This window comes from Echeneis naucrates, chromosome 19 (assembly GCF_900963305.1).
Source record: "Echeneis naucrates chromosome 19, fEcheNa1.1, whole genome shotgun sequence".
Lineage (NCBI taxonomy): Eukaryota > Metazoa > Chordata > Actinopteri > Carangiformes > Echeneidae > Echeneis > Echeneis naucrates.
Window position 1 is genome coordinate 2,242,005 of NC_042529.1, and position 14,583 is coordinate 2,256,587.

The 14,583-nt window shown below is 46.3% G+C and overlaps 1 protein-coding gene across 2 annotated transcripts in view; it reads left to right on the forward strand.

Moving 5' to 3' along the window:
* Positions 1-14,583, forward strand: part of thrab (thyroid hormone receptor alpha b) — a 101,210-nt gene that overhangs the window by 63,802 nt on the left and 22,825 nt on the right. The window contains exon 4 of one of the 2 annotated variants that reach the window (XM_029528544.1): positions 10,959-11,420. In XM_029528544.1, coding sequence (XP_029384404.1) covers positions 11,365-11,420 — 56 coding nt within the window. In that variant the 5' untranslated portion in view covers positions 10,959-11,364. Of the gene's footprint in view, positions 1-10,958; positions 11,421-14,583 lie in introns of those variants that run through there. The other variant, XM_029528545.1, reaches the window with a different exon arrangement.

A 14,583-nucleotide genomic window follows, 5' to 3' on the forward strand; every position in this document is an offset into this window, starting at 1 on the left:
AGGCTTGATTGTGCTTCAGCCACGAGTGGATTCTCTCTGGCTCCGTCCGCTAAACGTGTTCAAAAAGGGGGCCAAACGTTCCACGTGTAAAATGTTTTGTCAGTTGCTAGGCAAAGGGAATTAACTGCAGCGATGACAGATGATAAATCTTCATCAGTTGTAGGAAAACATGTAGCTTGCCCCTGAGGTGAGTGTGAGGCAGGTGGCGCCTGTCTGAACACACATCCTGAAGAAGAACACACTTTTTCCTTCCACTGTGAAATAGACAGGGACAGGTTTGGTTAGCATAAAATCCAACCTGACTCGCAACCTCAAACACGTCTCTATCTTCTTTTTTCATCTCCTCACGCACACAGAGGATGTGACATGTACAGGCAGCCGCAGCGACTCAGTTCTCCTCGGGTTCTTTAGGCTAACACACAATGGCAGCAAGATCTGGACGGACTTAGAAAAATACCCCTCGTGCACGTACGCTGTTGTGTCTGTTGGCCGAGGGCTCGGTGTGCTCTATCTTTGCGTCAGTGTGTGTGTGTGTGTGTGTGTGTGTGCTCCATGAAAAGAAAACACAGAATGCATGGAAAAGATGAAATGATTGAGTAACTGTTTCATTTCATTCCTCTGGGATGTTTACAATGAAAATTCCACCCTCGACTCTGGTCGTATTCTTCCTCTCCGTCTCTGCTCACTTTCTCTTCTCTCACTCTGTTTCTTATCACCAACTCACATTTGTGAGTCAGAAAAAACTTTAAACTGCCCGTCTTCTTTATCTGCTCTGACAGCGTTCAGACAACAGGGGCGGCTCTAAACCGCGAGGTGTGCTTGCCCTTTTGGAACCGCTGCATGTGAGCAGCATGTGTACCGGAGCCTGACTGGCTGTGTTTGTGTTGCTGTGCACATGTGGGCATCTAGACGCTGGGTGTTGTGTATGAGGAGGGCTCGGTGCTAATCAGATCCAGGACCACACAGGCACTGAGGTGGGAGCCGGTGGGAATCGGGGCCCCTGGCCCCCGGTGCCCCAACCCCGACTCTCTGCCAAGAAAATCACCTTCCAGGCTGTTGGCTCCACCTTACAGCCCCAAAGTTCTCCTCCTCATTTACCACCTTCTCCTCTTTCACAGGTTCTGCCGTGTCCAGTCAGGGAAAAAATGGGGATTATAGAGTGTGTGTGTTGGGGGGGGGGGGGGCAGTTATGACTCTGAGGCTGGGGGGCCTCTCACTCATTATGCCCCTGGGTGGGTGAGGGGGACCACATAAAGAAATGTGTTGGTCCTTTGTGAGTGTATCTGTGGTCTCTTTACAGTATGTGTTTTATTGCTCATTACAGAGGTGTCTGAGATGTGGAGATGAATGGAAAAGCTCAGGGTGGGGTGGGGGGTTGGTGGGGGGGGGTACGCAGGTACGTGCACATCTGTGTCTTAAAAACATCTGTATCTCCATTCATGTACAGTTCTCCAGGTTCGTTTCTTTCTCGGAAGAAGTTTGGAGGAGCCATTGTGGACCCATCCCCCCACCCCCACCCCCCCCCCAGACCTCTTCCTGGACCCCCACCAACCTAAAGCTGCACCTCTGGGCCATGCTCTTGGTTTTTCCTGGCTGAAGTCTGCAGCCCGATAGAGACAAAAACAAACATACCTGTTTTAGTGAAGAAACCAGACGAGCTGCAGGCTGCACCTTAATGTCCCCCCCCTCCTCCTCGCAACCCATCGAACAGCCAGCTGCCCCCCCCCGCCGCCCTTCCCCAACAGAAAACCATCCCAATTTGTTGAGGCTTCACTATTTTGCTTGATAAATTTGCACATATTTATTTATATAATTTTATTTGTGCGTCTGACGCGAGGCTGGTTTGTTTTATTTGAGCTGCGGCTGGTTTCCTGGATCCCAGCCCTGTTTGTAAACTCCAAGAAACTGGGCGCACAACACAAGCACACCGAAACAGACACACACATGCACGCAGCAGCCACTGTTGGGCTTCTGCTGTGAACAAAGTGCGCACACAAACACAGGATTTCTGTTGTTTCACCACCACTTTGGGAGACGGGCATCTGTGGGTCCGTGTGTTTCTGAATGTGTTTTCATGTTAAACAAACAGCCCTTTAAAGTTAATGCTCCTGTGTGTTAACTCACCAGAGAAGGCTGCGACATTGCTGTCCAGCTTTCCGTTATAACTGTGAGAGAAAAAGAACACGAAGAAGAACAATAACACGTAATCATGTGCGAAACAGGAAAAAGTCAGACGAAAGAAACACAAAAATCAAACAGGCCAAAAGCACTAAAGTAGAAAACGATTCATCAGTCAGTATTTTCTATTTGAGAACGGATTCACTTCTTGCGGTCTCGTTTTGCAGGACCTTAGTTATTGAATCCAACGTCTGCAGATTGTCCTGTTATTGCAAATGTCATTTTCATTTTGAGAGCCCTTTGAACGGCCAGCTTATTGTGGGTTTGTGTGTGTCGGAAAAAGCGAAGACAAACACACCACTGTTTTTGTTTTGTTTTGTTTTTTTTTTTGTTTCTCAGTAAGTGGGAAACATATGTGGACCATTTTCGATATTCCTCATGAACCTGTCCTTTTGGGGGTTTCCCTGTCTCTCCATCGCTGATCTGGGAAAAGGAGTGCTCTCCTTGGGCTGTTGGCATGGCAACAGCACCTGTGTGGGTGCACCAGAGAGATGAAGCAACAGGAAGGGGAGGGAAGGCCGTGATTGCTCACATTGCTGGCACAGTTGGATAAAGTCACGTAGTCCCAGGCTGTGTGCGTGTGTGTGTGTGTGTGTGTGTGTGTGCGTGCACACACAGTGGTGCTGCAGGTTAGGCTCCGTGCCCACACACATCACACACACAGCTTCTAACTCCGGCCCACTATGTCAGCGCTGCCAACTCAATCTGCCTAATGTCGGACACACACTCGTGTGTACTCTAACACACACATTAATAAAGAAATACACACACACATGCAGTGGAAGTGGAATTCCCTCGTCTCCTACTCTATCTAATTATACCGCCTGCACCTGCTGACACACACAAGTACAACACAAACTCGCACCTTTCCTGCCTTTCCAGAATTAGATTTGGGCTGCCTCTTTCCTCCACACTGGGATTCAGCCAGTGTGTGTGTGTGCACATTAAAGTAACAATCTCTTTAAAACTTTTAAATTAAGTTTTTGCTCCCGCATGTTTCATCATCAGGGATGTTTTAATGCCTCGTATTGAAAGCAAGTATTGTTCCAGAAGTTAATTTGCGAAACCGCAGATGTGCAAACAGACACAGCAAGTGGAAACTGTACAAACCTTCCTTATCAAGTGCCTTTAAGTTAAGCTGTAAATCTTTAACCTGCTACCTTAAAAAAACAAAACAAAACACTGGCCTTGTTAGAATTAGACGTTTCCATTAGCTGTGAGGAAATGAACAAGTGTAGGGAAGCGGACATCTCCGGGAAAATAATCGTGGAAAGCACACACAGACACAGCGTCCAGTTTCAGAGTGCAGTTTTTCTTAAGGTCGTCTGAAGGGAGGAAGGCAGGAAAGGCAGGAACAGAGTGGGGGGGAGGGGAGGGCAGATTATCTGGGTTTTTGAATGCTGCACGTCGAGCTGAACAAAAGGCGGTGATCTGCAGATAGTTTGATCCCTTTAAAGGACAGTAAAGAATGTCAATGTGTCAGGGGACTCTGCAGGACTTGTGGGTCGACCTTAAGGGGAGAAAAAAAAATCTGCAAGTAGAGGAAAAGAGATGAAGTTAAAAAAAAAAAAAAAGAGAGAGAGTGAAGTGAGCTGGATTTGTTTTCCAAATGCAGTCACATTCTTGGCAGCACCTTAACTTGTCCTGGCCAAGGGAGGGTGGGAAGAGGAGGGATGAGTGAGGTAGAGAGAAAAGAGGAGCTGGACGTGGGAGAGAGAAAGAGCAGATTGTTTTTCTCTGCCTCCCCCCTGCTCCCCTCTTTCCTCTCCTCACTGCCTCGTAGATAAAAAGTTAATATTATCTGTGGGTTTCCATCCATCGTCGGCCGACAAGCAGACGCACGTCTTTGTCTTGTGGAGGTATATGTTACCTCATTTAGCCCCCGCTGGCAAAATGTACCATTTCATGTTTACAGTTACACAATCCAGAAACAGAACATCCACGGATATTCCGCTCGCTCCCAGCCGAGCTTGGCTGTCTGTGTATACAGTGACGCTTTAAAAATAAATCCAGCATACTTTTTTTTTCCAGTTCGTGCAGAAAATGCCACCACTGTCTGCATTACGTTCATCTTTTTTTAGAAAAAAAAAATCCCAAAATAGCAGACTGTCGATCACAACCCGTGTGATGAATCTGCGTCATTGTGCACTGACTTTTTTTTTTTGGCATTTGAAGCCACAAAACACAGTTTTGTGAGTGAGCTGAATGTTTTTTCACCCATTTATAGAAAAATTAATGCGCAGTCAGTCATCGAGTAAAAAAGACAAATATTTGCAGGTTGTAGCTTCTCAAATATGAAAAGTTTCTGCACCTCTTTGCTTGACATGATTGGAAATAGGATCTGTTTGAGTTGTGGATGTGTGGTCGAACAAAACAAACAATTTGACCGCATCACTTTGGACTGCCGGAGCTTGTGATTGGTTTTTTCGTTGCTTTTTGACACCTTGAAGGTAAAATTATGGATTTAGCAAATAAAAAAAAAAAAAGAAAGAAAGAAAAGAAAAACTGACAAAAGACTGAGAAGAGACAAATATCTCACATCTTGTATCTCTGCTTGTTTGTGTTTACGTGCTGTCTGCCGCAGAGAGCGAGCTGCTTCGTGTTGGTTTTACTGAGAGGGAGGACGGCCCGGTCTGATGACGTGCAGAGCAAATGTTAAGATGCCATGAGTAAATTTATGTCTTCGCCCGCTCATCGTGCCAGGCGCCAGCCAGCTGTGCCTCGCTGTGCCACTGGTCTTCCCTTCACACCCGCCACCCCCTTCACCAACTGCTGCTGACGAACCCCGGAGTTTCCCGGTGGCTGCGTGCTCTGACAGCCTCTTGTGGCTGGAAAAAGGCCTAAAAGAGCTGCCGCCTGCCCGTTTTGTGTGAGAACTCGTTCGGCTCGCAGCCAGCCTGCTTTGTCGAGTTCCTTCAGACTCCGTCCTTCCTCGGCGTCTTCCCCTCCGTCTGCCTCTGGGGGCCTTGTTGGAATGGTGGATGTTTTATGAGAGAGGCCCCTGGGCTCAGACTTGTAAAAGGCCCCTACCGCTCACAAGACTGAAAGAGATAACTGTGAACGGTGTCTCAGTGTGTACCGATGACCAGCCGTTGTTTTCATATCACTTTGTAGTGATTGTTGTTTTGTGTTTTTTTGTTATGGTTGTTTGGCTGGTGTTTTTGGTCTTTATATTCTCTTCAGGGTCACTTTGTATCTCTGCTCATCTTTCCTAGTCTTTACGTGGACAGTGTCCTGTGGGTCAGTTCGATAACACATCCACAGCTACAGTGTTGCTAATCTGGGATCAAAGCTTGTGTAGCTGTCGCAGAGGTCCAACGTTCCCGGGAGTTTTGTTTTAGAAACCTTATCACGATATTTACCATCAGCGGCATGCAGATAACCCCGAGAGTGGTGACGTGAATAGATTTCTTTGAGAAATCTGTAAAGAGGGCAAAAATAATGATGAAAGACAAATGATTTAGATAATGGGAAACGTTTGGAAGCGGCAGAGAGATTAAGTGAAACAGAAACAGATCTACTGCAGTGTGCTGCCATGTGGCTCTGAGCCCAGTGTGTCCTATGTGCCCTTGGCTGGTGCAGGTTTATCTATAGTCACACTCGAATCAGGCAAACTCTCTGTGCAGGAATAGGAAACATGCTGTTTAAATTAAAAGAATGATTGTTTGGCATCTGAAGTCACGACGCAGAACGTCATGAGCGCTGCTGATCGTAGTTTGAAAGTGAAACTGTGTCAAAGTTCAAACGGCTTGAAAGCAGGGATTTGTGTCTCGCTGTTTTTCTTTTCCTGCATGGAGCGCGACGAGCTGCTGAGTCAGGTGTCGCTGCTCCCACTGCGAATAAGAAACCCGGACAGTTGGCATGTTTTGCCTTTTATCCCACAAGCACAAAACCCCAAATCACCACGTGTGCATACGGACGGACGGAAGGAAGTTGAATATTAACATTTTTTATGAACGTGGGCGTCGGCGTTTGTGCGTACTCAAAACTTCAAGGTGACATCCAGAGAGACGCCTGCACAGGTCACATTTAGTCACTTCTCTTTGCTGTGATCTATTAGCACCTATTAATAATCCCCTGACAGTAATTAGGCTGGCGAGAGAGTGAGCAGAGCCTGAGCATGAAACGTGATCCTTTTGCCTTTGACAGCCTGTGACCCTGGGGTACTAACACCCACCCCCACCCCACCCCCGCCCCCACCTCTTTTCCACCCTCATTTCCTCCATGAGCACACTGCATACGCCACATCCACAACTTGGCCCTGCCTTGCTCCATCACTTAACCACTAATTGCACGGGCCACCTCTGGGAGTCAGGAGCACTGACCTCCACATTTACTGCCACAGTGTGAATTTTAACAAGGGTTCTTCTCAGGAGCTTAAAGGGCTGCAACGTTTTTCACTGCAGTCGGGGAGCATTCTGCTGCAGAATCTTTCCGCCTTTATGGGGATAGTTCACCCAACAATTGTTAATGTGGTTGTTTGAAATGAAAAGAAGTGAACCTTGAACACTTTAGGTTTTATTTTTCTCTGTACATTAAGAAAAATGACACATCCGAGCTGACGTGCTGCTGCAGGTCTGAACATGCCGGCAGCCGCAGCATGGAGCTTTAACTGCTATCTTGGAGACTTAATCCTTTTTGTGTGTGTCTGTGTGTGTGACATTTTCTGTGACATTTTAATGGGTTGCACCTTGAGGAGCGAGGGAAAAGGAGATTGGGCCAAAAGAGCAGGACGTCTTCCTCCAAAGGGAGAATCAGCTGAGCATTTTTCTTCAAGCCATTAGTGAACATAGTTGAGTTTTGTTGAGTTTATTTAGTGTTTTTGCTTTGTTGGAATATTGACCAGACGGTCTTTTTCAGCTCTGATGAATGTCTCCCAAACGGCATCATTTGTTGGAGTATTAGTCAGCTCATATAAGATGAGAAACGACCCTGAACGTCATTGCCTGGGCAACTGTTGAGACGGCTAAGTGGGTTGTAATGCCGTTTTTATGAAGAACCATTGAGTTTGTTGCACTGACTATGAGCTGAACCGGCGAACTTTAAATGACATGAGGCGTCCATGTTTGTTTTGTTTTCAAGCACATCTCCATTCCTGAGAGCTAAGCTGTGTGTGTGTGTGTGTGTGTGTGAGAAAACTGAAAATTTCCCAGCCTGAAAGCAGAAAAATGGGCCCCGCTGGAGGGGAACTCTGAGATACTAATGAGGAAGGGGTGAGCGCTGCTTGTTTGGTTCGGCCACAAGACGAAAAGCAACAAAAATCAGCATCAATCCTCTTCAACTCTTTCAGCTAATGGTGTCAGCAGTACAGCTCACAAACGACCAAAGTGCGCTCAGTTCACTTAATTTTTCTTCTCAGAGGAGAAACCACGTTCCTAAATATTGTTTCAGCACCCTGTCCAAGCACAGCCTAAACATCCCTGAAGTCTAATGATTCCTTCCTGCTGCAGAGCTGCATTTCACACCACCCGGCTCTGTTAAGGCTTTGTTCAGATGAACAGAGGGGATATGGATCTCTTTGGCCTGAAACAGAGGAGAAAGAGGAGTATGTCATATTTAGTTGATTCGCAGCTTCTACGGGCATCAACATGCATTCACTAGTTATTCTTTTGATGCATTTTAAAGTCTGTATTTCAGAGCGCGCAATTAAAGGTGAACCCTGCTCCAGGGAGAATGCCGGTTTTCGCAGGCCCAATTAAAATTTGGAGGCTGTTACTGGGAAGGGAAGAATCTCAAGGTGCATGTGGCTGAGCCATGTGAGTTGTAATGTGTGTGTGTGATGCTCACTATAAAAAGGTAACGTTATTTAAAGCATTTGAGAACTTGTGCTCCTGTGTGTTCTCACAGGAAATGTGACACTTTGCTTGTGAACCACTAGGTTGACTTATTCTCAGTGATTAAGAATCACAAGATGCAAAAATGTAAGCATCAGAAATGTGATGGGTAGATGTGCAATCTGTGGAGGCCGCACACCGGCACGCCTAAATCCGATCCTGCAGCCCTCCTTCAAGCTCTGCAGCGCTGCCAGATGTGTTTAACAATTATTTATTCGACACCGAGTATACAGATGGACAGAAGAGAGGCAGCACTTCTTAACTCTGCCTCTTGGATATGGTTATTGATTAGCATTCGTGCCACAATCCAGAATGTTTGCATAGTGATTTTCATGAACGTGCATTTTCAAATAAACTGGCTTCCCTCTCGATCCTTTATTTCCTGTTTGCCCTTCTGTCAGTCTGTCAGAGTTCTGAAAATGAGGGGATCTCGTGGTCACAAAAGATTTGCTCATACAGCGATCAGCTCGTTGATTATTAACTGATGCAGACAGGACTTTATCTATAAGCATATATATTTATATACTGTCCTTAAAGAGCTGAAACGGTTTAAATTTACCTTTTAACACACCCTGTTCTCTTCCTGTCATTTGTCCCAGAGCTCTGATAACTTGGGTTTATTTTTCCTTCATTCCAACTGCGGCATAATTCAAGTCTCTTTTCTTCCCCCTCTCCTGTATGCACTGTTATCCCACTTTCTTTCTTTCTCCTTTCATCCTTATCTCCTACTTCTCACTTTCCTTCCTCAAACATGCTGTGGACTCTGTCTCTGTGCCCAGACCACTTGACAAACTGACCCTGGAAATAGGGGACGTTAACATTAACATAACTCTCTGGGTGGGAACGAGCAGGAGGGAGCATATGGAAGGACGCAGTGTGAAAGAATATGGCTGCCAGGGAGGTTAATCTGACTTCTATTTTTGTGTACTGTTCTGGAAATATGTCAGTTTCTTCTTATCCTTAAATCATTTCTTTGTTTTCCCGAGATCTAAGAAAAATAGACGATGTGCTGTAAAATGTAATATTTGATGTTAAAGGCATCCAACTAAAACTCAAACTTTAATCTGCAAGAAATGGAATTAGAAGTTTAGATTTTTCTGCTGTGATACATTCATGTATATTTTTGGCTAAGTGATAAATGGATAAAACACAAACTACTAATCATTTCATGTGGAAATTTAAAGCTTCCATTTTCCAGCATGTCAGACATTAAACATTATACAGAAATGGTCATAAATGAGCAGCAACGCACCCCCGATGTGAAGCATCACCCTGAGCTTCTTTTGAACGTCCATGTTTTTCCCAATGAGGCGGGACATTTGCTCATTAATTTGCTCCTACTTGGAATTAATTTCAATTAATCAGCAAATCCATCAATGGGTCCTTTATTCGTATCTGTCCTCTCTGTCCCGCTGTGATAAACAACAAATTGTTTGTGCTGCAAACACAAACAACAGCAGCGAGGCCCTTTAACGATGTGATAGAGAGGAGGCTTCTGATTGGCCACACTCCATGAGGGGGGACACGTTATTCCTGGTTATGTCATCGGCGTCCTGTTTCGCCACAGTCGGTCCTGCCGGGGTCAGAGTCAACTCTCCCTGACCTTTCTCATGACAATGAGCGGAGTCGCCCTGCGGCTCCCTGACAGCAGTTTGTGTTTGTGTGCGACTGTGTGATTGTGTGTTTGCTGTTCTAGTTGTTTTTTTTTTTTTTTTTTTGTTTTTTCATGTGGAGGCAGAGTGAATGGGCTGAGGCCAAATAGCTGGAATTGATCCATATAAAGGAAAACAAATCACACTTTATCTGTTTAATGTGATGCAGCTTTTTATTGCGTCTCCCATATGCGGTAGCTTCTTATCTCCACCTCAGAGAAATGTGCTCTGTCATTGTTATGCCCCTTCAAAGCTTTATACAAACCTTGTTAACACGGATCTGAGTGTACTTGAAGTGCATGTGATAGTCAGTTCCTTAAAGCTCCATAAAGGCTAATGTATAACTAAGGGGCACTCTTGCTTTTCAACCCCTTAAATGCCGTTTCCATAAAGTGTCGTCCATAAAATGTCAGGATTAGAATAATCTGAGTAAAAATGCTTTTAAAGTTTCGACATTGTCGCACATTGAACGTTTTTAGGATGTGGATCAGACGCTTTCCGCTGCAAAGAGAATATGGAGGTGATGAAATGCTGCTTTGCCTCCAGACGGGAAGTTGTTTTGAATGTATGTATAATCTCTCAATTAGGCGTAAAAGCAATAATAATATCAGTCATGTCCGAGGCCATGTTAATGTCCTGGATCCCACTGTTCCGGATTAGAAAGGCATTCAACCACGGATTAGTGGGGGAAGGATAAAGCCTTCCTTGGACAGCAGCAGAGGGAGGCAGGGGCGGACAGATCAGGACCTTTTGAGTACTTATGCATACGCGCACACACACACACACACACACACACACACACACACTTAAGATCGATTCAGCTGCTCATCCTCAGGCTACTTAACCCCGCGTAAGAGGTGTCAGTGCAGGGGCAGATTTCCAGGAAGCATCCAGCCGTAGCAGCAACAATTGAAGGTGACACAGCTTCACCTCCGACCTCCAGGCCACCGAATCTGGTCTTTAACGCTGTGTCTGACTCGGCTAGCGGCAGCGTGACGGGAAAGCCTCCGTTTCACGTGACTGCGGGTCATTTAATGCTGGAAGGAATGTGGGACATGGGAGAATTAGTTTGGGTGACAGTGTAGACACAACATGTGGTGGAGCATTTAGGGAAGCTATCTTTGGAATGACCCGAGAAATGTATTTAACAAAACTCAGCGAGTCACAACTTGCTGAGTTTTGGATGTTTTCTGGGTTAAACTTCATCAAATAATCACATTTGAGGATTCAGAACTTTTTTTGTGTGCGACGTTTGTCAACATAACGCCTGACTGTGTTCTTTCTCCTCCTCCAGACTGGATCCCGCTCCACGCTCCCTATCCTTGAGGCCCCAATCCAACCCCACCCCACCCCACCCCACCCCCCTTCCTTCCCCAACCCCTCCGGCCCCAGGGCCTGCAGATTTACCCCGGCAGAGAATCCATCATCTTCCATATCTTTCAGCTTTACACGGAGCTACAAAAACGCCAACCTCAAAGGGGGTCAGCTCCTTTTGGTGACCCCCATCCCCGCCCCTTCCCCTTTCCCTCTTTTCCTCCCTCCCTCCCTCCCTCCCTCCTCCTTCCTCCCAAGCCCTCAGGGACGGGACCCTGGCATGTTTCACTGACTGACCCCTCCCGACCGGCGAATGACAAGTGTGCATCCGAGGGTGGGGCTTGCCTCAGTCTCTCATAATTGGCTGCTGGATGGAATTAAGGTGAATGGAACACATGCCCAAGGAGCAGGACTCTAACCCATCAGAGGGAGAAGAGAAACGGTGAGCTGCACTTTTCCAGCTTTTTCACATCGGGGGCGGGTGTCATGAAGTCGCTGTACTGATGTTACTTATGGAGGAGGTTTTCTGAGGACATCCAAAAGAGAATCTTTTATTTTTCTGTCGAGTCTTTCTCGTGGTGTTTGGTTTTCACAAGTTAAACACAGCGGCCGCCCTTTTTCTCTCTCTCTCTCTCTCTCCCCTGCTGCTCCAGACTTGTTTTCAGAGAACTAAGGCCCGCAGCTACATCTGACCCCGCCGGCGCTCCTCCCCCTTACCCCTTCGTTTCTTGAGAAGCAGAGCCGCCCAAACACAAACAAACACGGCCCTGTATAAGCCCCCTTCTCATTAATGAAAACATAATATTAGTAGAATGGAGCCTCGCTCAGAGAGGAAGGGGCCCTCTGTGTGGAAGAGGCCTGCGGCTAAAAGGAAAGGGTTATCAGTCATTATCAGTCTGCTTTGTCTCCTTTGATTTAAAACGTTAAATTAATAAATGATAATCTCTCTCTGGGAATGACTGAAGTTCTCATCCTGATCACGTGTCTGTAAGTATAAATAGCGGCCTGGTATGAATCCTGATTGTAGGACGCTTCTGTTTAATCACAACACTCACTGCTGAATCTTCTCTGTCTGGAGAATTACACGTACATTCTGCCGGTTCACGTTTTTCCCCACCTTGCATACGGCCCGAGCCAGCTGCCAAGATTGCAGCATCAGATTCCCCTCCATGTGTTGTGTTACAAGCTTGCATTAAGAAAGTCAATCCGCAGCCGTGGTGGATTCCTCAGCTAGCGGGGACACCTGTCAGGAGATTAACAGCTTTGTCGCTGGGGGACGGTGACAGTTGGTGCAGCCACGGACGCAGCAGTGAATTCACAGGCCTGTTTCGGTCGACATGCTCGGGTGAAAGTGTCCCGTGTGGAGAGGAAAACACCTGCACTCGCTGCTGGCTGCAGCGTTTTGCACCTCAGGGATAATTAAAAGCCTAAAGCACTGAGCTCTTGGAGGCTTCATACCAAAGCATTCCCTGTTTAGGGTCGATATCAGTGTGCGTGGGTGTTTGTCTGGCACGATGGTGGGCTTTATTAGCTCGCTGCCCCTCCCTCTGCATGTTGTCAGGCTGTCAGTTTGAACTGTAGCTCTTTGAAGTGATGCTTTCGTGAGGCGGAGGCAAAGAAAAGAACACTCAACACTTGTTTCGCCGTTCTCTGGCCATTTTTCTTCTGTGGAAATATTTCACATGTTGGATTTCACTTTATCTGGGCTTCCTGAGTCGACAACAGAGGAGAGCTCTCTTCTCTTCTTTCCTCCTGAAGCTCAGCGGCCCATTAGGATGCATACGTCGTCGTACCGTTTACGTCGTGGGTTTAGTTAAAATATGGATATGTAGCTGCAACACTTTGAACATGTCACCACATCTGATGCAACACGGCTTGCACCATGTTGCATTAACAGTGGCGCTGGCTTGCACCATAGTTTTAGTATGCTGTGTTGCGGTGGGGTTGTTGTTTTCCTCCATAGTCCTCTCAGAGCCTGAGAACCACCAGAGCTTGGTGACAATGAGTGATCTTCAAGACTTAATTACTTAGCAACTCGAATGCAGCGCCTGCATGCTTTTCTTTCCTTTTTTAATCCCACTTCTTCTTTTTAAACTTGTTGCTCATCTGAAATTCATATTCAAAACAGGTACAAGCTGTTTTTCCTGACTGCAAACAGCACAAAGACGGATGATAATAACTGCAGTATTCATGTCAGGAAACAAAGTAATCTGTGCATCTGGAGGGAAGAAGATCAATCTACACAAACAGGCATTACCGCCTTTAATGTCAGCACAGCTCCTGCCTCCCTGTGCTGCCACAGCACAGCACAGTTTGTCTGAAAACGTAAACAAGATTCAGCTTTTCCTTCCCCTGGATGAGGATGTCCTGCCATTCTGGGGTTAATGGCATTGTTTCCTCTCTCGCTGCAGGTTTTATGACTTTCCGTGTCATATGGAGAATTGAATATTAAGTTTCAAGGCTTTAAAAGCCAATGAATCATTTCAGGGTTGGGTGTCGCTGTATGTTTCTGAAAAGACAAAGGCATTTCATTTGTGTTAACGTGCTTAATGCGGGATTGTGGCTGTGTCCATAAAGAACGTGTGAGGTGCAGGTGGTGTGCACAGAGTATGAAATGAATAGTCCTGTTAGCAATAGATCATCAGAGCGAAGCAGGCTTTTACAGCCTGTGTGTCACCTCCGCTAATCATTCAGTCATTCATCTTCTTCCTCTTATCTGTTATCGCGGGGGGTCCTGGAGCCAATCCCAGCTCACACTGGGTGAGGGCAGGGTCACCCTGGACAGGTCAACAGTCCATCACAGGGACACACAAAGACAGACAGAGACCAACAACCTCTCTGACAATTTAGAGTCACCAGTGAACGGCCCCCCTCACCAGGCAGTAAAAGCCTGCTTCCCTCAGGAAACCCAGCCAGGCACGGGGAGAGACTCCACACAGAGAGGCTCCGGCCCGGGAACCGAACCCCCGACCTTCTTCTTCTTGTGGGGCACAACAATGCTAACCACGATGCTATTATTGTTCCTGATTTTGTACACGAGAAGTTCAGCTTGCAATCTGTGCAAGCTGCGACATTTACAAGCCCACATTGTCCGAAACTGTTGTTTTTTAACAGCCCAACAAAAAGGACAGAAAGGGAAAACAGAAGGTGGCCATTGATCCATTAATGCTGAAGTTGAGCTGCTACATTACGACCCCAGTTGGATAATAACTGTGAATTGATAACACATTGCTCTGTAATTCTCTGGTTCTCTGTTGAATTTATGTTTTTCATTTAAACCAACTCCCACAAAACAGACAAAGCCACTGGGAGTCGGAGTCAAAGTCATGAATTGGCTCCATGCAGATTATAAACTGGAAGATATCCAGCTCATCAGTGGCAGGACTGGAGGTGTTGAGTCATTAACAAGTGAAAATACAGTACGGCAATGGAAACATGCTGATGTAGCTGCAGATATTTGGTGGTTAATCCAGACGCATGGCTTCTCCATGAAACATCAATCTGGGCTCGGTCGATTCTCTCAGCTAAAGAGCTCTTTACGCCTTTTTATCCATTTTAAAATCATTTCATTTACATTGTCAAATAGGCCTTTTCAACACCGTATG